Source organism: Haemorhous mexicanus, chromosome 29 (assembly GCF_027477595.1).
Source record: "Haemorhous mexicanus isolate bHaeMex1 chromosome 29, bHaeMex1.pri, whole genome shotgun sequence".
Classification (NCBI taxonomy): domain Eukaryota; kingdom Metazoa; phylum Chordata; class Aves; order Passeriformes; family Fringillidae; genus Haemorhous; species Haemorhous mexicanus.
The window spans coordinates 257,967-281,073 of record NC_082369.1 but is presented as its reverse complement, the minus strand read 5'-3'; the positions used below and the strand labels follow the sequence as shown (position 1 = coordinate 281,073).

Genomic DNA, 23,107 nt, shown 5'->3' with positions numbered 1-23,107 from the left:
CTTCCCTGGCACCCCTGTCCCTCCCTGGCACCCCTGTCCTTCCCTGGCACCCCTGCCTTTGTCAGCATGCCCTGTCCTTCCCTGGTAGCCACCGCTCTGCCCTGGCACCCCTGTCCTTCCCGGCACCCCCTGCCCCTCCTTCCTTCCTTGGCACCCCCTGGTGTTGCCAGCACTCCTTGCCCATCCCTGGCACCCTTGTCCTTGGTGGCACCTCTGCCCATCCCTATTTGCCCCCCGGGCGTGGGGTTCAGTGCAGGTGGGGCAGTGTCGGGGCAGTGTCGGGGCACTCTCAGGCTCAGGGCAGCGCCGGGGCAGTGTCCGGGCCCTGTCGGGGCAGTGTCGGGGCACTCTCAGGCTCAGGGCAGCGCCGGGGCTCTGCCGGGCGCTGTCGGGACGAGCTGAGGGCAGCCCCGCCTTGCCCGGCTCCAAGATGGCGGCGGCGGCCCCGGGGCGTGTCCCGCGGCCCCGGCCCCGCCCGGCTCTTCCGGCCGCGCCGCGGCCGCGCCGATGGCGGTGAATTACGCGGCCGGGCTGTCCCCGTACTCGGACAAGGGCAAGTGCGGCCTCCCCGAGGTGAGCGCGGCACCGCCGGGTGAACCCCCGCCCGCCCGGGGGAGCCTCCGCCCGCCCGCGGCGCCCCCCGCCCGCCCGGGCCTCCCGCGGGCCCTGCGCGGCCCGGCGCGTTCCCATGGCAACCGCGGCCTCGGCCCCGCACCGGGGAGGCACCGAGCCCTTTGTGTGTCCCCAGCACATCCCGCGGCTCCCTCCCTGTCCCCCCTCCGTGGGTGTCTGCCCCCAGACACGCCATGGCTCCCTCGTCCCCCTCATGTCCCCCCCAGGCCGCCCCCAGCTCCCTCCTCGTCGCCCCTCCATGTCCCCTTCCATGGCCTCCCTGAGCCCCCCCGGCGGATCCCTCCTTCTCCCCCCAGATGCCCCCCATGGCTCCGTCCCTGTCCCCCCTGAGCCCCAGCAGTTCTTGGGAAGCTTAAAACGGGGTTTGGGGGGTGCCACAGGGACATTCAGGAGCCTGTCCTGAGCCAACGGGATGGTGAGGGGACAGGGACACACTCCTCGTCCCTGTCCCCAGGAGATGGGGCTGCAGAATTATCTCAGGAATTAAATCTCGTGCCCAAACCAGTGTCTGGTGTCCCCACCTCCATGGCTCCCACGTCCCTCACTGTCCCTCGGCCCTGCCTTGTCCCCAGAGCTGGTGGCACTGCTGGTGACAGCTGGGGCTGAGCACTCGTGGGGTGGCCCTGGGTCGCTCCTGGAGCCCAGCCTGGGCCAGCTGCCTGTCAGAGCAGCAAACTCCCTGTTGGTGTTGGGTGTTCCCAGCCCTGTCCCTGCACGGAGATGCTCCAGACAACGTGGAGTCTCTCCTATTAAATGTTTCTGTTGTTAAGGAACGCAAAATCCTTCATGGATAAGGAAGAATTGTGAGTTACTGGGGCTCTAGAATCACGGAATTCCAGAATGGTTTGGGTTGAGGGGACCTGAAGGATCATTCAGTCCTTCAGCCATGGCAGGGACACCTTCCACTATTCCAGGCTGCTCCAAGCCCTGTCCATCCCAGCTGCTCTGGGAATTCCATTCCAGGGCCTCCCCACCCTCACAGGGAAGGATTCATTCCCATATAATCCGCGCCCCCATCTCTCCATCCCACGCTGGGTTTTGTCTTTCCGCAGATCTTCGACCCTCCGGAGGAGCTGGAGCGGAAGGTGCAGGAGCTGGCAGAGCTGATCCGCAGCTCCTCCCATGTGGTGTTCCACACGGGGGCAGGGATCAGCACGGCCTCGGGCATCCCTGACTTCAGGTAAGTCTGAGGGCTGGCACCTCCTCCGAGTCCATCTTCCTTTGTGGAAGGCTCTGATTTAACCCAGGCCTGCCCCATCCCTGCTGTCCATCCTGGATCCAGCTGCAAACACCATTTTCCCTCTTGCACATCCCAGCTGTTTGCATCAGCCCCCAGAATCCTGCTGATCCGTGAGCTCTGCTCCCATGGATGGGGCACCTGGAGCCTGAGCTCTCCCTTCCTGCTCTTCCCAGGGGCCCCAATGGTGTCTGGACTATGGAAGAGAAAGGGCTCTCCCCAAAATTCGACACCACCTTTGAGAATGCCAGGCCCTCCAAGACTCACATGGCGCTGCTGGGGCTGCAGAGAGTGGGAATCCTGAAATTCCTGGTCAGCCAGAACGTGGACGGCCTGCACGTGCGCTCAGGATTCCCACGGTACTTTCCCAGCCCCACACAGAGGCTTTCATTCCCAGGGAATCCCTGCCCTGTCTGATACAGGGAGGGGAAGCTGGAAGGGGATAAACCTGCTGGAATTTAGAGGGGAGAGGTTCTGGTTCTGATGCAGAGGGTCATGGAATGAAATCAGCCTTGGTTGTTGCTGTCTAGAAATGCTTCCAGGTGCTGTTCGTGCACAGGAAGAACAGATTATGGAATCATGGAATCCCAGAATGGTTTGGGCTGGGAGGGACCTTAAAGCCCATCTCATTCCGCCATGCAGGTGTCTGTGCAGGGCCAGGGTTTGAATTCAGTGATCCCTGTGGATCCCTTCCAGCTCAGGATATTCTGTGATCCCTGGGAACAGTCAGGGCCAGGCTGGATGGGGTTTGGAGCAGCCTGGGACAGTGGGAAATGTCCCTGCCCATGGCAGGGGGTTGATCTTTTAAGGCCCTTTCCAACCCAACCCATTCTGTGATTCCGTGAGTCAGGATGTGACTGAGGAGCATTCATGTGTCCTTGGAGAAGGTGCCTCACAAACACCTTCAGCCAGAGCTGCCTCCAGGGCATCTCCTGTCCTTACAAGCCCCAAGTCCTGGGTCCTGCTCCCAGCCCCGTGTTTGTGTGTTTAATCTAAACAGCCATGGGAAAAGCAGCAGGGAATGATGACAGAATTCCATGGTGCTCCCACAGCCCGCAGCCGCTGGCTCCTGTTCAGTTCAGCCCAGCTCTGCCTCCCAAATGAAGCCTGTGCTTGAGTAAGCTGAACTGGGGCCAGACTGGGGGAAATCAAGTCAGTCCTGTCTCATGCAGCCTGGAGGAAGTTCCCAGTGAGCATGGGGCTCTGAGGAAAATAGGGAGAGCATGGCCGTGTTTTCCTCTGGCTTCTGCTCTGAGCCTGAGGGGAATTTTAGGAAAAACAGGTGTCAGAGGGCTGGAACAGCACAGGGACAGACAGGAATGTTGGGTGCTGGAAAAGCAAAGATCTGGATGCTCCCAGGAGCAGAGATTTGGGTGGATCAGGAGCTGCAATCAGTGCTGCAGATGGAAACATTAAAATGAAAAGGCCAGGACCTGCTGTCCCTTCCTAAGTCCCCGTTGGGGGATGGACCCATCACCTGGCAGGGTGGAATGCAGAGAAGCCTTTGAGGTTCCTGGGGAGGAGGTGGGGTTCCCCCAGGGCTCCCCACCCTTCCCCAGCTCACCTGTGCCTTTCTCCCACAGGGACAAGTTGGCCGAGCTCCACGGGAACATGTTTGTGGAAGAGTGCGTGAAATGTGGGAAGTACGTGAGCCCTGGGGGGAAGCTGGGCTGGGATCTCCATCCCAGGGGGAAGCTGGGCTGGGATCTCCATCCCAGGGGGAAGCTGGGCTGGGGTTCCCATGCCAGGCTGTGCTGGGCACTCCAGCCCCTCGTGAGCAGCTCCGTGTCCCCGCAGGCAGTACGTGCGCGACGCCGTCGTGGGCAGCATGGGGCTCAAGCCCACAGGACGCCTCTGCAGCGTCACCAAGGCCCGGGGGCTGCGGGCCTGCAGGTAGGGATCCCTCCTGGCCTGTGGGATGGGGGCATGACCCAACAGCCCCTCAGATTTGGGAGAGGCAGCCCAAGGCGCTGGAACATCTCTCTGGATGCTCTCCATCCCTTCACTGTGTGAGGACAGGGAGGGTGGGACAGGCTCTGGTCGTTGTCCCCTTTGCCAGGGCAGCTCTGCTGCCTGTTCTACCTTTTCCAGGGAAAACCGTGGTCCCTGTGTGTGTTTTCCAGAGGGAAGTTACGAGACACTATTCTGGATTGGGAAGATTCCTTGCCCGACCGTGACCTGACTCTGGCAGATGAAGCCTGCAGGTACTGACACCCTGCTCAGGAGGGGAACAGTCCCCTGTTTCCATGCCCTGATTCTGGATTTCTCCTCCCTGCAGGAAGGCTGATCTCTCCGTCACCCTGGGGACTTCTCTGCAGATCAAACCCAGCGGGAACCTCCCGTTGATCACCAAGAAGAGAGGAGGGAAGTTGGTCATTGTCAACCTCCAAGCAACCAAACACGTGAGTGAGCGTCCTACAGCGCTGCACTGCTCCTTTCCCCTCCTGTCCCCTGTTCCAGGCCCATCCCAAGTTTGTCCCTGCACGTTGTCCCCTCCCAGGTGGCCTCTCTTAGCAGGCAAACAGGCTGGGAGTCCTGGGTTGGAGGGTTTAAACTTGCAACTCCTGCTAAACACGTAGAGATGGCAGGTAAATATTAGAATCATGGAAAGGGCTGGGTTGGAAGGAACCTTAAAGCTCATCCTGTTCCCTCTCCCATGGGCAGGGACACCTTCCACTATCCCAGGCTGCTCCAAGCCCTGCCCAACCTTATCCAAGCAAGTCTTAGGAGCAGAGTAAAAGCTCAGACTGGAGCCTGCTGCTTCCTCTTGGGGTTTACAGCCCAATGGAAGGGCCACACACACGGAGCCTGTGGAGGACATGCTCAGTTCCTGCTCTGATGTTGGTGCCCCAATTGTCCAAAGTCTTTAATACCCAGACCTGGGGGTTCCTGGGATGTCACCAGAGCGCCCTTGTGCCTGTCACATTCTGTGCCTGCTCTGTCCCTGTGTCCCGTCCCCAGGCGTGGCTCCAGCCCCACTCCCCAGCAGAGCCCCAGGGCCAGCTCATGCCCCTCTGGGAATGACACACGGGGGACATGGCCGTGTCCCTGGGAGGGGCCGTTTGTCCCCTGAGCCGCGTCCCCCTGTCCAGGACCGCCAGGCCGACCTGCGCATCCACGGCTACGTCGATGAGGTGATGACCAAGCTGATGAAGCACCTGGGGCTGGAGGTGCCCGAGTGGACGGGGCCGGTGGTGGTGGAGAGCGCCGAGCTGGCCAAGGGCGAGCAGCTGCAGGGGCGGCTGAAGGAGGAGCCCCTGGGCCAGCACAACGGCACGGCGGCGCCGCCGGAGCGCCGGGACGGGCTCAAGCAGGAGAGTCCCAGCCCGGACACGGGGCCAACGCCCGTGAAGAAGATGAAGGTGGAGCCTCTCCTCACCTGACCTGGACTGTCCCTGTCTCACCTGGGCTGCTTTTCCTACCGACTTTTTTTTATACCCTTAAATATTGGCCCTTTTTTTATGTCAGTATTAAACATACTTGAATTGTGGCTCGCGGAGCAGCTGCACCCACGGGCCTGAGGAGGGCCTTGCATAGAGAAATTCTTCTCTGTGAGGGTGCTGAGGCCCTAGAATGGAATTCCCAGAGAAGCTGTGGCTGCCCCTGGATCCCTGGAAGTGCCCAAGGCCAGGATGGATGGGACTTGGAGCACCTTGGGACAGTGGAAGGTGTCCCTGCCCATGGCAGGGGTGGCACTGGATGAGCTTTAAGGTCCCTTCCAACCCAAACCATTCCATGACTCTGTAATTCCATGTCACCTGGTCATGGAAAGGGACTGGTGCTGGCTGGATCCCAGTTGGACTCAGGGCTGGGAGCTGTGGGAGGGTGCCCTGGCCCCAGCTCCAGGTTGGGCATGGCCATGTGTCCCCCCCCTTCTGGGCCCCTCATGGCAGCTGGGTTTGAGGTCCCCCTGGCCCAGGGCTCCTTGAAACCTTGTGGATCACCCCCTCTTAAACTACAGCAGGTGGATTTTTTTCCAAAATATATTTAGAGATGAAAATAAAATTCTTAAACCAAAAAAAAAAACCAAGAGCAAAACCAACCAGTTGCACAATCAGCAGCCAACCAGGCCAGGGCCCCTCCTGCTTCCTCAGCCCCATCCTGAGTGACCTCAGGTCCTTTCCACAACCCCCACTGTGCCAGGGGGACAGGAGCAGCCCCTTTCCTCCCAGTAAGGCCAGCGGGAACCGGTCTCCTCTTCCCAGTTCACAGAATCCAAGCAAAGCCAAGCAGGTCCAGCATCCGGAGGCAGATCCCGGAGGGGTCCCCCCGAGGGCGTGTCCTGTAGGGGACGAGGTGCTGTCACCCCGTGGCACCCCCGTGCTCCCTGCTCTGCCTAAAGCTCCTCCGCCGGCTCCAGCACCGCGGGCCGGCCGTGCCCGGGCTCGGACCACGCCAGGGATGCCAGCCCCGGGTGTGGCACGGAGCCATCCCCTGGCACAGCATCGGCGTGCTCCCCGTCCTCGTGGCTCAGCCCCTCGGGGGCCGATGCCCGTGTGCCGTTCTGGAGGGACCCTTTGGCCGGGAGTGCTGGGAACGTGCCCTGGAAAGCCTCGTGCAGGGTCTCGGGGGTCTCGTGCAGGGGCTCCGACCACAGCGGCTCCGGGGGCTTCTCATCCCCGGCCTGGGGCTGGGTGTGAACCACGCGGGAGGCGGCGGCGTTGTGCAGGGACCTGGAGAAAACTGAGCCCCACGGAGGGTCAGGGCCTGGGCCAGGGCCCTGAGGGTCTGTCACAGCTCTGGCTCAGCTCAGCACAGCCCTGGCACAGCTCAGCTCAGCCCCAGCACAGCCCAGCCCAGCCCAGCCCAGCTCTCACCTCGCACGGGCCTGAAGTCGCCGTTTGCCTCGGCCTTGCTGGGGGCGAAGGGGCTGATGGAGGGGAAGACAATGAGGGTGAAGGAGAGCAGCAGGACCTGGGGACAGAGGGGACATCACTGGGTCACAGCTGGTGGCAGACCCAGGAGTGCATCTATTCCTCCATCCCTCCCTTCTGGTTCATGTCCTACCAGTGCACATCCATCCACCCACCCATCCATCCATCATCCATCCATCCATCCATCCATTATCCATCCATCCATCCATCCATCCATCCATCCATCCATCCATCCATCCATCCATCCATCCATTATCCATCCATCCATCCCTCCATCCATCCATCCATCCATCCATCATCCATTATCCATCCATTATCCATCCATCCATCATCCATTATCCATCCATCCATCCATCCATCCATCCATCCATCCATCCATCCATCCATCATCCATCCATCATCCATCCATCATCCATCCATCCATCCATTATCCATCCATCCATCCATTATCCATCCATCCATCCATCCATCCATCCATCCATCCATCCATCCATCATCCATCCATCCATCCATCCATCCATCCATTATCCACCCATCCATCCATCATCCATCCATCCATCCATCCATCCATCCATTATCCATCCATCCATTATCCATCCATCCACCCATCCATCCCAGCCCATCTCCAGGCTCCCAGGCTTTGGAGGCCCCTCGTACCGCCAGGCAGGTCCCTGTCTGTGCTGCCTTGTTGCTCGACTGAACCACCATGGCCTGGAGCTTCTTCAGCTGCTCCAGGAGGGATCTGGGAACAGGGAGAGCCCATGAGCCTCCGTGCCAACATTTCCCACCCCACCTTGTCCCCATCCCACCCTGGGAACACCTACGAGTTCTGCTTCTCCAGGTGCAGGACTTTCCTCTGCAGCTCCTGGTTCTGAGCCGTGCACGCCGACATCCTGGGACAGAGAGAGCAGCATGGGGTCAGGGGCCAGGGCTGGCAGGGAGCAGAGTGCCCAGGGTGCCACCCTGGGGGTCGGTGTGTCACTGTGCCCAGGTGAGGGGCTGGGCTCTGTACCTGCTCTCCAGCCCATCGATGTATTCCTTCTTCTTCTTGCGGCTCTCCTGCGCCGACTGCTTGTTCCGGATCTTCCTCCGGATCTTCTTCAGCACCCGCTCCTCGTACTGGGGGAGACACGGGGGGTCAGGGCCACCAGGGCTGGGACCCCCCCTCCACACCCCTCCCAGGTGTCCTGGCACCCACCTTGGTGAGGGGCAGCTGTGTGGGCAGGGTCACCCCCTCCTTCAACAGCAGCTTCTTCTCATCCTCCGTCAGCACCAGCTCCTGGAAGTGGCCCTGGCTCGGCCGGAGCAGGGAGCCAGGAGCCTGTGGCTGCTGTGGGAACATGGAATGGTGACAACTTGGTGACACCCCCCACCTGGCCCCAGGGACCCTGGCTGGCACCATGGGGAAGGTGCCTTGGGCCAGGAAGGGACAGAGATCATAGACAAGGACCAGGAAGGGAAGGGAACAAGTGTGGGGATGGGGAGGGATAGGGATGGGAATGGGGGATGATCAGGGTCCAGGAAGGGACAGGGCTGGGGACAGGGACTGTTGGGGACACAGGGACAGGGACTCACATTGTCAGAGCTGCCTGAGAGCAGCAGGTCCTTGACGGTGAGGGCACAGGATGCAGGTGGGGGGACCACAGGCAGGTCCTGGCTCTCCTCCAGGAAGAATCCAGGGTGCCACATGTCTGGGTGAGGGCAGAGCAGGGCTGCCAACAGTGCTGTGTCCCCACCGTCCCCCCTGCAGGACCCTCCCCAGCAATCACCCCAGAACCAGTATGACTGGCTGCCCAGTCCAGTGCCCCTGACTCTGTCCCCCCAAACTGTCCCTCTGGTCCTGCCCTAGTCCCCCCCACCATCAGTCTGCCCAGTTCACCCCAGTTCCCAATCTCTCCACACTGTCCCTATCTCCTCCCTAGCCCACCAGACCTCCCAGTTCTTCCCAGTTTCCCCCAGGTCCCTTAATTTCCTCACAGTCCCTCCCTCCCCCACCGCTCTCAGCTCCCCAGTGTCCCCAGTCCCTCCAGTGTCCCCAGCCTGGTCCTTTCCCAGCAGGGCTCACCCAGGTCGATGGAGACCTCGGGCTGCAGGACCCCAGACCCCGCCGGGGGGGGCTGGGCCTGGCAGGGGTCGGTGTAGGGGTACGGGACCTCTCGGGGACGCCCGTCACAGCTCCGGGGGGGGCTGTCGTGCTGGTCAGAGGGGGGGTCCTCGGACACCCCGCTGTCACTGGTGGCCGGGGACCAGCTGGGCGAGTCCAACACCGAGTCCCCGGAGCCCAGGACGGAGCTCAGGAAGTCGTTGCTGTCCGGGGCACGCTGTGGGGACATGGCACAGTCACTGGGAGCACTCGTCCCCCGGGGTGTGACATGCCAGGGCTGTCACCCAGCAGGGCCGAGGTGGGGCGGGCTCTGGCCCGGGGCTCACCCTGTCCTGGGGCCAGGCTCCCGGCGGCGTCCCCAGCTCCACCTCGCGCAGGATCCCGTCCTGGACGTCAAAGAGGAGATCCAGCAGGTCCAGGCTCTCGAGGCTGCCCGCGCTGGAGGCCATGGCTGTGGGATGGCAGGGTCATTGCCCAGTCCAGGCCCCGTGGTACCCCCCAGAGCCACCCCACACGAGCTGCAGGGACCCAGGGACACCCCGAGTCATGGGGCAGCTGGGAGGGGGCAGGGGAATGTTGGGATTCACCTGGAAAAGCCCTAGAGGTGTGGGACAGGATGTGGGGGCTCCAGGCATGGCAGGGCTCCCCCCTCCTCCCAGCAGCTGAAGTTCCCAAATCCTCCAGTTTTCCACCCAGAGCTGCCCAGCCAAGGGGTTCCCTCCTGGAGGTGGCTGCCAGAAGGGCTGGTTAATCATTCTGGGTGGCAAGTGGAGGGGAGGGGACTGCGGCCACCGGTCACCCCAGGGAGGGGACTCAGTCCCTCACTGCTACCCCAGGCACTGCTTGAGACCCTGGACTCAGGGCCACTGGGCCAGCTGACCACTAGCCCAACTGGCCAATCAGCCAACTGACATCCCAACTACCTGACCAGCTGACCCACTGACCAGCTGGTTGACCAGTCAGTCAATGAACTGATCAAGAGACAGACCAAATGGTCAACCTGTTGGCCAAATGACCAATGGATGGACTGTCCCAAAACCAGCCCACTGACCAATGGACTGACCAGTCAACTCTCTGCCTGATTGACCAACCAACCCACCACCCACCCAGCTGACTCAAATGCCCTCCAAGCCAGCTGGGGACAGTTGTCATTACTTGACATTTGTCTGGCCAAGGTGGACACGGGGCTTTATTGCACCCTGTCCTTCACCCTCGATCCTCAGAGGATCCTGATGGCCCATGGGATCTCATTGAGCGGTGGCAGCCAGGACATACCTGAGGGAGATGCCATAGATTGTCCTCTCAACCCTCTCTGAGCGCAGGGAGCGCAGTGGACAACAAGCCCGGCCTTCACCCTCCTCCTCTTCCTCCTCCTTTGTGATTCCCTGACCCGAATGGCAAAGTTTAAACTCCAACTGCACAGAAATAATATCCCAGATTGCAAAATGTCCCAGCCCTGATTGGGGCCGTCAGAGTGAGATGGCAGGGCCACCCCGGGGCTGGACCCGTAACTCATTAGCCAAATGTTTTTGTGCTCCTCTGCCAAGCGGGGCAGGAGCGGCCGGGGCTGCCGGGCGAAGTCCAGGTGCTATAATTGTCCATGAACCTTCACCCACTTTTGGGGACAGTTTCCCTTTTTCAGACGTCTCGGCGTTAATCACATTCGGTGCCTGCTGAGCGCAATATCCGGGGACGTTTGCTCGGGCTCTACCACTTATGGCTTATCCAAAACCACCTCGGTGCCCGGTGCTTCTCCCTGGAGAGAGACCATTGACAAGGGATGGAGGGACAGCAACAGGGAATGGCTTTAAGCTGACAAGGGGTAGATTTAGATGGGATATTGGGAATTAGGAATTGTTCCCTGGCAGGGCGGGAGGCCCTGGCACAGCGTGCCCAGAGCAGCTGTGGCTGCCCCTGGATCCCTGGCAGTGCCCAAGGCCAGGCTGGACACTGAGGCTGGGAGCACCTGGGACAGTGGGAGGTGTCCCTGCCACGGCAGGGCTGGAAAGGGATGTTTAAAACCCAGCCCAGCCCATCCTGGGATTCCGTGAGTCCCTCACGGCTGTCTCGGGCTCACGCACTGTGCCAAACCCTCACCCCCCTGCAATGAGGGGCACCAGCCCAACTCCAGCACCTGCGTGCCCTCAGTGAATGCCACCCCGGCGGGGCCCGGGCACAGGGAGGGGACAGAGCTGACTAAGGCTCCGTGTGGCCCAGGCGTGGCGCGGGGACAAGGCCACGGCCCCTTATCGGCCGCCCCACGGCCTCTGCCCGGGCAGGCGGCGGCTGCTCCCTGCTTTATGGCCCCGCCGGGACCGGGCAAAGGGCGCCGGCCCGGTGCCGCCACCCGGGGCTGCTCGGGGCCCCTCCTCAGGAGCCTCGGGAGTCCCGGGGCCTGGGATCGGGCATGGAACGGGATGGGCAGAGCAGGCAGGGGCTGGAGGGGCTGCTGCCGGGTCACTAATTAGTGCTTATTTAATTAACGCTCTGTCCACGCAGGCGGAGCCCCCCGGTGCCCCTCAGGCGGGGAACCTCCGCCACAGCGGCCACCACGTCTTCCCCCCTCAGCGACATCTCGCGAGACTTCACCCTCCCCCCCCGCGCGCGCTCTTCCTGGCGCTATTAGGCCCCGCCTCCCCGCGCCCCGCCCCCTATGCCGCTACGAGGCCCCGCCCCCCGGGCCCTCTGCCCCCACCTCTCGGAGTCCCCGGTCCCGCCCAATGCGCTCCCGGTCCCGCCTCCATAGGCCCGATCGTGGCCCCGCCCCGGTTCCGGCCCCCGCCCCGGTACCGGCCCTGACCCCGCCCCCAGAATCGGTCCCGCCCCCGATTGGCCCGCGCTGGCCCCGCCCGGGCCCCGCCCCCGCGCGCCCCCGCGCCCGGCCGCGCCCCCCCGGCCCCGCAGGCGCGGCCCGGCCCGGCCATGCCGGCCAAGAGGAAGCCGGTGCTGCCCGCCCTCAACATCGCCCCCAGCGCCGCCGAGGGACCCAGCCCCGACGGCTCCGCAGAGTGAGTCAGGCCCGGCCGGGACCGCCCCGACAGCGGGGCTGGGCCTGGGGGGGACGCGGGGCCTGGGGGGGACACCGGGCCTGGGCAGACCGGGGAGGCCGGGACAGAGCGGGCACCGGGCCCGGGGGTCGGGGCACGGCGGACACGGGGCGCAGGGAGAGCCAGGGAGGGCCTGGAGGAGCCGGGACAGGTTTGAGGAGGCCTAGGAAGGTGTGAGGGGAGAGCTGGGACAGACTCGGGGGGACCAGGGAAGGCCTGGAGGAGCCGGGACAGGCCTGGAGGGCTGGATGGGCCCGGTCTGGGGCAGGCGAGGGTCAGGGAGGCAGAGCCGGGGGAAAAGCTGAGGGCTGGAAGGGGTGGGCTGGGGCAGGAGGGGATGGGATGGGCAGGGGGAGGCTGCTCTGACCCCCCGGTTTGCAGGGGCAGCTCAGGTCCGGGGGGTGCCGGGCCCAGGCCTGGAGCTGGGATGGGGAGCCGGGGTCTGGGGGGGACTTAGGGCAGCAGTGGGGGCTCGGCAGATGGGAGATGTGGGGTGAGAGGTGGTGCAGGGGGGTACGAGGGGTGCTGGGTGGAAGGGATGGGGTGAGACCCTCCCGACACGTCCCAGTGTGGGTGAGGAGGGACAAAGAGGGGGCAGCAACTGGGATGGAGCAGCTGGAGCTGGCACAGGCGGTGGGGGCTCGGCAGCTGGTGCTGGGGCAGCACAGACCCCCCCTTTGTGCTCAGGATTTGGGGTGGGGGTGTAGCAGAGCTGCTGGACCCCATGGAAAGCCCTTCTCATGTTACCAAAGCCAAGTTTGGCTCCCTGGGACAGGGAGCAGCATCTGCTGCTGCCTCTTTAAGGCCCAAAGGATTTTTCCTCTTCCTTGGCTCTCCCAAAGCACCTGACTGCTCCCAGGCTCCTCTCCAGAGGGGCTGTGTGTGTTGGGCAGGGACTTCTCCAGGTCTCCCTGTCCAGCTGATCCCATTGCTGGGGGCTCAGGACAGGTCAGGGGATGATTTTCCATCATTTCCTAAGAACTGCACCCTCCTTTCCCTGGTGCTGAGCATCTCCCATCTCCTCCTCCCCTCTCCAGGGCTAACCTGGTGGACCTGCAGAAGAAGCTGGAGGAGCTGGAGCTGGATGAGCAGCAGAAGAAGCGCCTGGAAGCTTTCCTGACACAGAAAGCCAAAGTGGGGGAGCTGAAGGACGATGACTTCGAGAGGATCTCTGAGCTGGGCGCTGGCAATGGCGGGGTGGTCACCAAAGTGCAGCACAAACCCTCAGGGCTCGTTATGGCACGGAAGGTAACGAGAGGCTGGGAATGCTGGGGGGCACCTGCAGCCCTCCCTGGCTCGGGGAGGGCTGGGTTTGGTTGGATTCTCTCTGCATTTGCACCTTCACCACCTCACCTGGGTCAGGAGTCCTGGCTGCTCCCAGATGGAGCTGTCTCCTTTGGAGAGGCTGTGCTCCCAGTGACAGATCCTTGGGCTCTGGAAAACAGGAGTTTATTTTTTTTTTTCCCAGTTCTGATGGACAAAGTGACTGGAATTGGATCTCCTGAGGATTGTAGGTGGTGGCTGAGGAAGTGTCAGTGGGAAGGATGGGTTTGGCACACACATCCCTCTGCCCCATTTAACACATCCCAAGGTCATTCCAAGCAGGAACAGAGGTTCCTGAGAGGTTCCTCAGACAGAGGTTCCTCTCAGACTTGGCTTCACTGGGAACATCCACTGTGGTGCCACAGAGTAGAAAATCAGGAGCTGCTTCATCTGCCTGCTGGGAGAGGCTGTGCTTGGCAGGAGCAGCACAACCACTGCTCTGCCTCCTCCAGAGTCTCTCCTCCCTCCTGCTGTTGGGATCATGGAATCCTGCAGTGGTTTGGGTTGGAAGGGGCCTTACAGCTCACCCAGTTCCAGGGGCAGGGCCTCCTTTCACCAGCCCTGGGTGTTTCCCTCCCTGCTCTGCTCTGACCCCACGTGCGGCCCCAAAAGCCGCTGCTCGTTCTTGTGCAGAACCTTCACAGGGGCTTTTTCTTTCCTGTGGTTTCCTTGATCTCGGAGCACCTTCTTACAACACCTCCAGAGCTTGTGAAAATGCTCCTGGCTGCTGACTCAGAGGGGCTGAGATCAAACTCCTGACTCGTCTTTCCACCTGTGTCCAGTGCAATCCTGACTCCTTCCACGGGGCTGGGCCAGCACAGAGCTCTCCCTGTGCCTTCAGCATGGAAACCCCCACGGGATGGGGCTGGAGACACCTTCAGTCCCACCCAGTGCCACCCCTGCCACGGCCAGGGACACCTTCCACTGTCCCAGGCTGCTCCAAGCCACGTCCAGCCTGGCCCTGGGCACTTCCATGGGCAGCCACAGCTTCTCTGGGAATTCCATTCCAGGGTCTCACCCTCTGCCAGGGTTTATTCCCAGTATCCCATCCACGCCTGCCCTTTGGCACTGGGAAGCCATTCCCTGTGTCCTGCCACTTCACCCTTAATATTACTCTGCAAATGGGAAAAGTTCTGCTCCAGAGCAGCACCTCCCTTGAAGATCTGATTTCTTCCCAGCACTCAGAGCTGCTGCCCATCAGTTCTTTTCCTTCCCAGGAGTCACCCCTCGCCTGTTTTCTCTCCTGGCAGCTGATCCATTTGGAAATCAAACCAGCCATCAGGAACCAGATCATCCGGGAGCTGCAGGTGCTGCACGAGTGCAACTCCCCCTACATCGTGGGCTTCTACGGAGCCTTCTACAGCGACGGGGAGATCTCCATCTGCATGGAGCACATGGTGAGGCCCTGCCCTCCCTGCACCCTCCCCATTCCTCTCCCTGCCAGCTCCGTGCCTTGGGCCACTGGCAGCTCCTTGCTCTGGCCACTCTGCTCCTGGTGGGAGCCACACATTCCTGCTCAGGGCTCGGAATGAGGGAGACAGCAACTTTTGGGAAGAGGAAGCAGAGGTTTGGGGCTTGGCCAAACGGAAATGTTGCCAACCCACTGCTCTGCAGAGCCTGCTGAGAGGCCCAGTGAACGTATTCTGTTCTTTCTGGTGGAGAACTATGTTATTTCTCCTCCAACTCAGCACCACCTTGGCATTTCCACTGATGGAAGGAAGCAAAGATCCAACAGCAAGAAGCAGAGCTGTTAAAAACCTGTTTTCAGTCATAAACCTGACCTCAGATCACCAGATCTTTATTTGGGGCTGAAAAAGGAGTGTGCTCAATGCTGGTCACCCACCACCTGCTGCCCTGCTCTGTTTTCCTGCTGGGAATTGCTGTGTTGGTCATTCCCATGTTCTTTATTTCAGGATGGTGGCTCTTTGGATCAAGTGCTGAAAGAAGCCAAAAGAATTCCTGAGGAAATCCTGGGCAAAGTCAGTATAGCGGTGAGTGATGGGGCTGCTCAGGCTTCCTGGGGGGATTTGCTGGGCAGGGGTTGGGAATGATTCCTGGGCTGCCCTGGGAAGCTTTCTGTGCTTCCCAGTCCTAGGGACTGCACTTTTCTGGGCCAAGAGGCCAGAGCAGAGGGGAAATATTCCCAACCCCTTTCCCCTGGATAATGTTGGCTTCACTTTGAGGAGGTTTGGAAGAAGCTTTTTGGGTGGTTCACCCAAAATCTGTGATGGAATTGGGGATAAATTGGAAATCCTGAGGGACGTGGACACCACAGGGCAGCTCTCCTTGGGCTGAGGGCAGAGCTCCTCCCTGAGCCCTGCTCTGATCCAGCCTTTGGGTTCCTCCCAGGTTCTGCGGGGCCTGGCCTATCTGCGGGAGAAGCACCAAATCATGCACAGAGGTGAGAGCAGCACCCTGAAAATCCCAGCCTGCAGTGCCAGGTGTCACCCAGAGCCACCTTCACACTCCCCTCTCTCGCTGTTCCCAGATGTGAAACCCTCCAACATCCTGGTGAATTCCCGAGGGGAGATTAAGCTCTGTGACTTCGGGGTCAGCGGGCAGCTCATTGACTCCATGGCCAACTCCTTTGTGGGAACTCGGTCCTACATGTCTGTAAGTTCCTTCCAGCTGGGCTTTTGGGGTCATTTGGGTCCATCTCAGCTGTTTCCATCCCCATCCTGTTCACAGGGACACTCTCCACTGTCCCAGGTTGTTCCAAGCCTCGTCCAGCCTGGCCTTGGACACTTCCAGGGATCCAGGGGCAGCCACAGCTTCTCTGGGAACCTGTGCCAGGTCCTCCCCACCCTCCCAGGGAAGGATCCTGAGGTCTGAGCTGCTCCTGTATTTTGGGAATGGTTATTCAAGTGCAGTTATAGTTAGACAGGGGCTATTTAAAAATCCTGTCCCCCCCTGGCTCCAGGCTGCCTCAGAGCTGCCAGTGGGGATGACTTGCATGGACTGATTTATTCCTAATTTTTCCTTTTAATGGCCATAACCTCAAGTGTATTTTCTGCTCCTCTGGTTCCTCTTGGGTGTTAACAGCAGAGAGCAGGAAAATACATTTTTATGGATAAGCTGAGTTCCTTAGATTTCAGCACAGAAAGAAATAGATTCCTGCTGGGTGTTCCAGACTCCCAAACACAAGTATCTGGGAATGCTGCTGAGTTGGGAGTGTGGATAAGATGCTCCAAGTGCTTTTTGTCTGCACATCATTTTTCTTTTCCATCCCCTTTGCACATGATCCTTCTGGGACTGTCCTTTCCCTGGAGATGCCTTTGGGATATTACAGAATCCCAGAATGGTTTGGGTTGGAAGGACCTTAAAGCCCATCCAGTGCCACCCCTGCCATGGCAGGGACACCTCCCACTGTCCCAGGCTGCTCCAGCCTGGCCTTGGGTGCTGCCAGGGATCCAGGGGCAGCCACAGCTGCTCTGGACACCTGTGCCAGGGCCTGCCCACCCTGCCAGGGTGGAATTCCTTCCCAATATCCCATCCATCCCTGCCTCTGTCCGTGTGAAGCCATTCCCTGTGTCCTGTCCCTTGTCCAAAGTCCTTCTCCAGTTCCCTTGGAGGCTCTTTAGGCACTGGAGTCTGAGTCTCATCCATACAGGACATTTGTGTTTGGTATCCCATGTTACCCCGTGTTCCTGTGTCCTGGGGGTCCATATCCCATGTCAGTGGGTGCTCCTATGCTCTGGGGACCAGCATTCCATGTCACCCATTCCCTGTGTCCTGGGTGCCACTATCCCCCATTCCCACTGCCATTATCCCCCATTCCCAGTGCCATTATCCCCATTCCCATCCCCATTATCCCCATCCCACCCCCCTGAGCCCCTCCCCGTGCTCTCTCCCCATTATCCCCATCCCCATTTCCATTCCCAGAGCCATTTTTCCGCTTCCCCTTTATCCCCATCCCCATTCCCATTCCCATCCCCTTCCCCATTATCCCCCATCCCCATTATCCCCATCCCCATTCCCATTCCCATCCCCTTCCCCATTATCCCCATCCCCATTCCCATTCCCAGAGCCATTATCCCCCATCCCCATTATCCCCCATCCCCATTATCCCCCATCCCCATTATCCCCCATCCCCATTATCCCCCATCCCCATTATCCCCCATCCCCATTATCCCCCATCCCCATTATCCCCCATCCCCATTATCCCCCATCCCCATTATCCCCCATCCCCATTATCCCCCATCCCCATTATCCCCATCCCCATTATCCCCATCCCCATTCCCATTCCCAGAGCCATTTTTCCCCTTCCCCATTATCCCCCACCCCCATTATCCCCACCCCCATTATCCCCATCCCCCTGAGCCCTGCTGTGTCTCCCCCAGCCCGAGCGCCTGCAGGGCACGCACTACTCGGTGCAGTCGGACATCTGGAGCATGGGGCTGTCCCTGGTGGAGCTGTCGATCGGAAGGTACCCAATCCCCCCGCCAGACTCCAAGGAACTGGAAGCAATTTTTGGCCGTCCTGTGGTGGACGGGGCGGAGGGAGAGTCCCCCAGCATCTCGCCGCGGGCCAGGCCCCCAGGACGCCCCGTCAGTGGTAGGGGCTGTGGTGTGCATCGGCAGCAACGCTTCCATGGGGGATGAGCGGGGTTGGGGGCGGCTGGGGGAGCTGCCCTGCAGGAGGCTCTGCTGGGAGTGCTGGTAGGGAAGGCAGCTTTGGCTCCTGCACGGCCCACCCCGACACAGGTTGGTGGAATCGAGGTGGGAGCGTGGGGAGGGACCTCTCAGGATGGATTTGGGATCTGTCCGTGGGCTCCTGTGTCCCCCAGAAAGGCTCAGCCCCCCACCCCGTGCTGGGGGCACAGCTGGAATGTGGCTCCCGTGGAGAGGATGGTTTGAGGGGCGTTGGCACGGCCCCTTGTGCTCCTCAGGCTTTGCCTGTGCTGCCAGCAGGTTCTTCTCAGGCAGCTTTTTGGGAAGAGCTTTGCTGGGAGAGCCCACAGAAGCACCAAGCAGCACCAGGATTCCAGGGATGCTCTGCTAGAGCCATTTCCTTGGGAGCAGAAGGCTCTGGAAGTGCTGCCAGCCAGCCAGAGTAGATGGTCTGCTGCTGTCCAAACATAAATAAATCTGGACTGGAGGTCTGGTGAGAGAAATCCAAACTCTGGGAATGAAGTTGATTTCTCATTAACCATGACGCAATTCCCCCGGGAGTTGCCTCAGCCTCTCCCAGCAGAGCTCCCCCAAAGTCGTGTTTTTCACCCCAAACTGAGCCCTGAGCAGCCTCTCAGCACCGTTTGTGTCGTGTCACCCCCCAGGCCACGGGATGGACACCAGGCCTGCCATGGCCATCTTTGAGCTGCTGGATTACATCGTTAACGAGGTGGGTGTTTGCTTTCCCAGAGGTTCCACGGGGATGTCCTGCTCTGCTGAGTCAGGGTGGGATCTGGAATGTTTGGTCACTCGTGAAATCCCAGAATTTTTTGGGTTGGAAGGACCTTAAGGCTCAGCCAGTGCCACCCCTGCCAGGGCAGGGACACCTCCCGCTGCCCCAGGCTGCTCCAGCCTGGCCTTGGGCACTGCCAGGGATCCAGGGGCAGCCACAGCTGCTCTGGGAATTCCATCCCAGCCCCTCCCCACCATCACAGAGAGGAATTTCTTCCCCAAATCCCATTTAAACCTTCCTTCCCTCAGTTTAAGGCCACCCCCCTTGTCCTACCCAACTTGCAAGGACAGCTCTCACAAACAAGAGGAGGAAGGGCAGCTTCCCTTTCCAGGGTGATGGAAAATTCTCATTTTGGGGCTGTTTCATCAGCCCCAGGCGTGGCCAGAGCTGGGATTTGTGAGGCTGGATTTAGGATTGGGATGCTTGGGGATTTCCCAGCTTTGGCTGGGGTTCAGTGTGGGGTCCCCCAGGTGCAGAGCGAGCTGGAGCAGCAGGGGAAGGAATGGCAGGGAAGGGTTTTCCTGGCTGGAAAAGCAGTGAGGATGAGGAGGATGAGAGTGGCTGTAGAGCACAGCTCCCTGACACTGATTTCTGGCACAGTAACACAGGAGTGGTGCAGGAACCCCTTTTCCTTCTCTCCACAGCCACCTCCCAAGCTGCCAAGTGGAGTCTTCACGCAAGATTTCCAGGAGTTTGTAAATAAATGGTGAGGATTTCATCTCCTGGCTGAAGGTGGAGGCTTGGACGTGCTCCTTGACAGCTCTGCAGCTCCACCCTCCGTGTTCTGCCTGATCTCTCTCTCCCTGCCTGATCCCACGTTGTGCTGGGAGCTCCTGCCTTGGGAAGGGTTGGAATAAAAGCAGTTTTTTGTGGGGCTGCTGAGCAGGATCCCAGCTCCTTCTAAATCTGAGCCTGGCAAGGGGGGTGGTGGAGCAGATCCTGGGGCTGAGTCACCCCGTGGGCACAGGGACACCTGCAGGTGCTGCCAGAGCTCCCAGTAAAGCAGAGATTGGATGTTAAATCCCAGATGGCTGCCAAGCTTTAGGGCTTTTCTCCATTTGCAGGGCACAATTTGTCCCCTCAGTCTGGAGGAGCTGGATCCTGCAGCTCTCCCTGGGAGAGCTGAGCTGGCAGGGATCCCTCTCCCAGGATCCTGAGGGGCTCTGGGGGAAGCTGGAGCTTCTCCAGCTTGATCCCCACATTCCCACAAGGAATCTCACCTTGGCTTCCCTCTCTTGGTCTTCTCATTCCAGTTTAATTAAGAACCCAGCAGAACGAGCAGATCTGAAGATGCTGATGGTGAGTGGGGAGAGGATTTTTCTGCTGCACTGGGGTGGCACCAGCTCTGCCAGCTGCTGCCCCATCCCTCTTGCTCCACAGGCTGGGAATTGCCAGGCTGAGCTCAGGATGAGGGACTGACCCCCTTTATCCAGGGGCAGTGCTGGATCTCTGCTGGGAGCTCGTCCAGGCTCTGCTGAGGTGCCTGGGACAGCCCTGGCTCCTCACCTGGGCAGGTGGGGGCACTGAGGGCTGGATCCCAGCTGTGCTCTCATCCCAGAGATCCAGCAGAGTCCTGGGCAAGGGGGGAATTCAGGTGAGACCCCACCTGCAGAGCTGCCTCCAGCAGGTCCAGAAGGACCTGGAGCTGCTGGGAGAGTCCAGAGGAGGGCCTGGAGCCCCTCTGGAGCTCTGGGAGAGCTGGGGGTGCTCACCTGGAGAGGAGAAGGCTCCAGGGAGAGCTCAGAGCCTGAAGGGGCTCCAGGAGAGCTGAGAGGGACTGGGGACAAGGGACAGAGGGACAGGACACAGGGAAGGGCTCCCACTGCCAGAGGGCAGGGATGGTGGGAGATTGGGCAGGAATTTCTCCCTGCGATGGTGGGAGAGCTGCAAGGAACAAATGTTTTCCCCAAGTCTTCTTTCCCTGTCTCAGGATCTTCCCCCCTCTCCAGGGCATATCCCACAGCACAGGGCTGGCTTTTTGGGGTCTGGGCTGCCCCTCTGGAGTGTTCCTGACCGTGTTTTCCCCTGTGCTTGCAGAGCCACACGTTCATCAAGCGCTCCGAGGTGGAGGAGGTGGATTTCGCGGGCTGGCTGTGCCGGACGCTGCGGCTGAACCAGCCCAGCACTCCCACCCGAGCTGCCATGTGAGCCCAGCCTGGCGCTCCTGCCTCTGGCACCGCTTCCTCTCCTCCCTCCAGGGCAGATCTGCCCCTCCTTCCTCCCTCCCAGCGCCAAAGCTCCGGCCCCGGGGCGGCTCCATCCTCCGGGGCTGCCCGCCGGGGTCGGTCCCTGCGGACCTGGGGGTGTTCCAGGCCTCTGCTCCAGCTCTGGAGCTCCTGACACTTGGGAATTGTGGTGCTGCTTATGTTGGTTTTTCTTCATTTTGGATTGATTTTTGTTTTGGTTCGGGTTTTTTTTGGAAATCAAGAAGGAAGGTGATAGGGGGTGTGAGGTGGTGCAGGGATGAGGGGCAGCTGGTGCTTCACTCATCCCTGGTTTTCTCTCTGGGGTGGGATCAGGAATGGAGAAAGCCTGCCTGGGGTGGCCCAGAGCAGTGTCCCTGTCCTTTCTGGGGCCACAGCTGGGCTCTGGGCTGGGGGCAGAGCAGAGGTTTGCCTGCTTTCACTCTGCTTTAAACGGTTCTTCTGAAGCCTGGCTTGTGCCGAGCTGGATGTTCAGGGGAGGGCCGGGTCCCTGGGGCCGAGGAGGGAGGGATGGGGATGGGGGATGGCTCCCACTTGGCAGTCTCCAGGTGAGGGGAGAGTGTGGATTTTGGGATTTTCCTTCCCTGGAGAGGTGGAGGCAGAGCCTGGCTGTTCCTGGCAGCCATGCCCGGGTCTGGGGTCCCTCTCCTGACCCCATCGGGGGCACGGGAAACCCTCCAGGCTGCATTTCCCCCCTCCAGGCTGCATTTCCCCCCTCCAGGCTGCATTTCCCCCCTCCAGCTGCCTCCAGCCCATCCCAGGGCTGGCCTCAGCCATTGTGGACGTGGCAGAGCTCCAGGATTCCCTGTCAGAGCCCCCTGGCCAGGGATGAACCCACCCCGAGCCCACGTTGTCCCTGGATTGTCCCTCCCATCAAGGACCCTGCAGCCCCCCAGGCCCCGACCCCCTCCCTTCCCACCACGTGGATTTTGGGGTGAATCATTCCCCTCCTCCCCCCTCCCCACGTGGGCTTGGCAACTCCTGAGCCCCCTGTGAGGATTTGGGAAGTTGGGTGGGAATTTTTTTGGTGTTTTCTGGTTTTTTTAGCTGTTTTTCACTCAGTCAGGCTGGCAGTTGCCATCCCCCTGCCTGCCCTGGGTCCCACCATGGCAGCCCCCCCCCCAGAATTAACTACCAGGGCTGGGTACCCCCAAATCCCTCATCCCTTTTCCTTTCCTGTTTTCCAGCACAGGACAAAGGCACTGCCCTGCCTGGGGCCAACCCACAGGGCAGCCACGTCCCCAGAGGGGGGACACCCCAATTTTTTGGGGGGCAGCACCCCAGTTTTGGGGGGAACACCCCAGATTTGAGGGGTCTGTGCTTGCTGGCTCAGCTCATGGCCAGCCAAGCCCCCCTGGAGCCGTGGGGTGCTCGATGTGATGGATTTTGCCTCTTATTTAATGTGGGAAGCAGGGAAGGTTCCTCAAGTTTTGGGCTGTTTTCCGTAGGTTTTGGTGCTGGGATTTGGAGGAGGAAGAGGAGGAAAAGGAGGAGGATGAGGAGGAGAGCATGGATGGAGCAGTTTGGTGGTGCAATTAATTTTTTTTTTTTTTTAACTCGATATTTTCATCATGGACGGGGAGGGGGGGGGTAAATAATAAATAAACGGCACTTTACATTTCCAGGTGGTTTCTCTCCTCGGTTGTGCCTGGGGTGGGTTTAACCCCTCTGGAGCCGGAATTCCAGCCGGGAGTGCTGCCTCCCGGAGCTCTGGTGGCTCTCCCGGGGATGTGCTGGCCACTGCTGGCCAGCGGCTGCCTCCAGTGGGAGCCGGAGACACCGAAATTATCCCGACACGAGGCAGCCCCGGATGGGATGGATGTGGAATCCAAGGACCTAAATCCAGTTGGAAATAGTTGGGGGGTGAAAAATATTTAGGGGTGAAAAATATTTGGGGTGAGCAGGAGCTGCGTGAAGCTGAAAAAAAACCCAAAACAAATTGGGCCCAAAATGGGAAAATATTTTGCAGTTTTTGTGCTGTGAACGATGCAAGGGCTCAGGAGGTGACACCAGCACGGTGCCATCCCTAATTCCAGGCTCCTCCTGGGACATTTTTTTGGGGATCCTGTGATGCCATCCCTAATTTCAGGCTCCTCCTGGGACATTTCTGGGGGGATCCTGTGATTCCATCCCTAATTCCAGGCTCCTGCAGTGGCACTTTGGGAGGTGCCATGGTGCCATCCCTAATTCCAGGCTCCTCCTGGGACATTTTTTGGGGATCCTGTGATGCCATCCCTAATTCCAGGCTCCTCCTGGGACATTTTTGGGGTCCCACACCATGG

At 60.4% G+C, this 23,107-nt stretch overlaps 3 protein-coding genes across 4 annotated transcripts; 2 read left to right on the top strand and 1 right to left on the bottom strand.

Moving 5' to 3' along the window:
* The first annotated feature begins 478 nt into the window (after positions 1 to 478).
* SIRT6 (sirtuin 6) lies at positions 479 to 5,896 on the top strand. 2 transcript variants are annotated; one of them, XM_059869992.1, is made up of 9 exons: positions 485 to 573; positions 1,686 to 1,813; positions 2,047 to 2,229; positions 3,454 to 3,513; positions 3,668 to 3,763; positions 3,994 to 4,074; positions 4,149 to 4,272; positions 4,371 to 4,458; positions 4,963 to 5,145. In XM_059869992.1, the coding sequence occupies exons 1-9, from the start codon at positions 508 to 510 to the stop codon at positions 5,001 to 5,003; spliced, it is 867 nt and encodes a 288-aa protein (XP_059725975.1). In that variant the 5' UTR covers positions 485 to 507; the 3' UTR covers positions 5,004 to 5,145. The 2 variants fall into 2 exon arrangements, with proteins under 2 accessions (XP_059725974.1, XP_059725975.1); XM_059869991.1 differs by lacking the exon at positions 4,371 to 4,458 and having other exon boundaries at positions 479 to 573; positions 4,963 to 5,896.
* CREB3L3 (cAMP responsive element binding protein 3 like 3) lies at positions 5,846 to 11,429 on the bottom strand. The gene is made up of 10 exons (XM_059869990.1): positions 10,124 to 11,429; positions 9,175 to 9,299; positions 8,810 to 9,065; positions 8,320 to 8,435; positions 7,943 to 8,074; positions 7,757 to 7,863; positions 7,569 to 7,637; positions 7,402 to 7,486; positions 6,688 to 6,784; positions 5,846 to 6,553 (listed from the first exon to the last, which is right to left on the bottom strand). Exons 1-10 carry the CDS (start codon positions 10,362 to 10,364, stop codon positions 6,207 to 6,209), a joined length of 1,575 nt encoding a protein of 524 aa, XP_059725973.1. The 5' UTR covers positions 10,365 to 11,429; the 3' UTR covers positions 5,846 to 6,206.
* A 292-nt stretch (positions 11,430 to 11,721) lies between these two features.
* On the top strand, positions 11,722 to 22,449 carry MAP2K2 (mitogen-activated protein kinase kinase 2). Its single transcript, XM_059869844.1, has 11 exons — positions 11,722 to 11,856; positions 12,933 to 13,143; positions 14,469 to 14,615; positions 15,132 to 15,209; positions 15,568 to 15,619; positions 15,707 to 15,831; positions 17,559 to 17,772; positions 18,494 to 18,558; positions 19,266 to 19,327; positions 19,875 to 19,920; positions 20,659 to 22,449. The coding sequence occupies exons 1-11, from the start codon at positions 11,771 to 11,773 to the stop codon at positions 20,767 to 20,769; spliced, it is 1,197 nt and encodes a 398-aa protein (XP_059725827.1). The 5' UTR covers positions 11,722 to 11,770; the 3' UTR covers positions 20,770 to 22,449.
* Positions 22,450 to 23,107: the final 658 nt, after the last annotated feature.

Coding starts and splice junctions, on each gene's coding strand:
- SIRT6 (XM_059869991.1), top strand. CDS start 508: ATGGCGGTGAATTACGCGGCCGGGCTGTCCCCGTACTCGGACAAGGGC. Junction 3,514..3,667: donor GAGTGCGTGAAATGTGGGAA/GTACGTGAGCCC, acceptor GTGTCCCCGCAG/GCAGTACGTGCGCGACGCCG. Junction 3,764..3,993: donor CGGGGGCTGCGGGCCTGCAG/GTAGGGATCCCT, acceptor TGTGTTTTCCAG/AGGGAAGTTACGAGACACTA.
- CREB3L3 (XM_059869990.1), bottom strand. CDS start 10,364: ATGAGTTACGGGTCCAGCCCCGGGGTGGCCCTGCCATCTCACTCTGAC. Junction 7,864..7,942: donor CACAGCTGCCCCTCACCAAG/GTGGGTGCCAGG, acceptor TGTCTCCCCCAG/TACGAGGAGCGGGTGCTGAA. Junction 7,487..7,568: donor CACCTGGAGAAGCAGAACTC/GTAGGTGTTCCC, acceptor CCCTGTTCCCAG/ATCCCTCCTGGAGCAGCTGA.
- MAP2K2 (XM_059869844.1), top strand. CDS start 11,771: ATGCCGGCCAAGAGGAAGCCGGTGCTGCCCGCCCTCAACATCGCCCCC. Junction 17,773..18,493: donor CCCAGGACGCCCCGTCAGTG/GTAGGGGCTGTG, acceptor GTCACCCCCCAG/GCCACGGGATGGACACCAGG. Junction 19,921..20,658: donor CAGATCTGAAGATGCTGATG/GTGAGTGGGGAG, acceptor CTGTGCTTGCAG/AGCCACACGTTCATCAAGCG.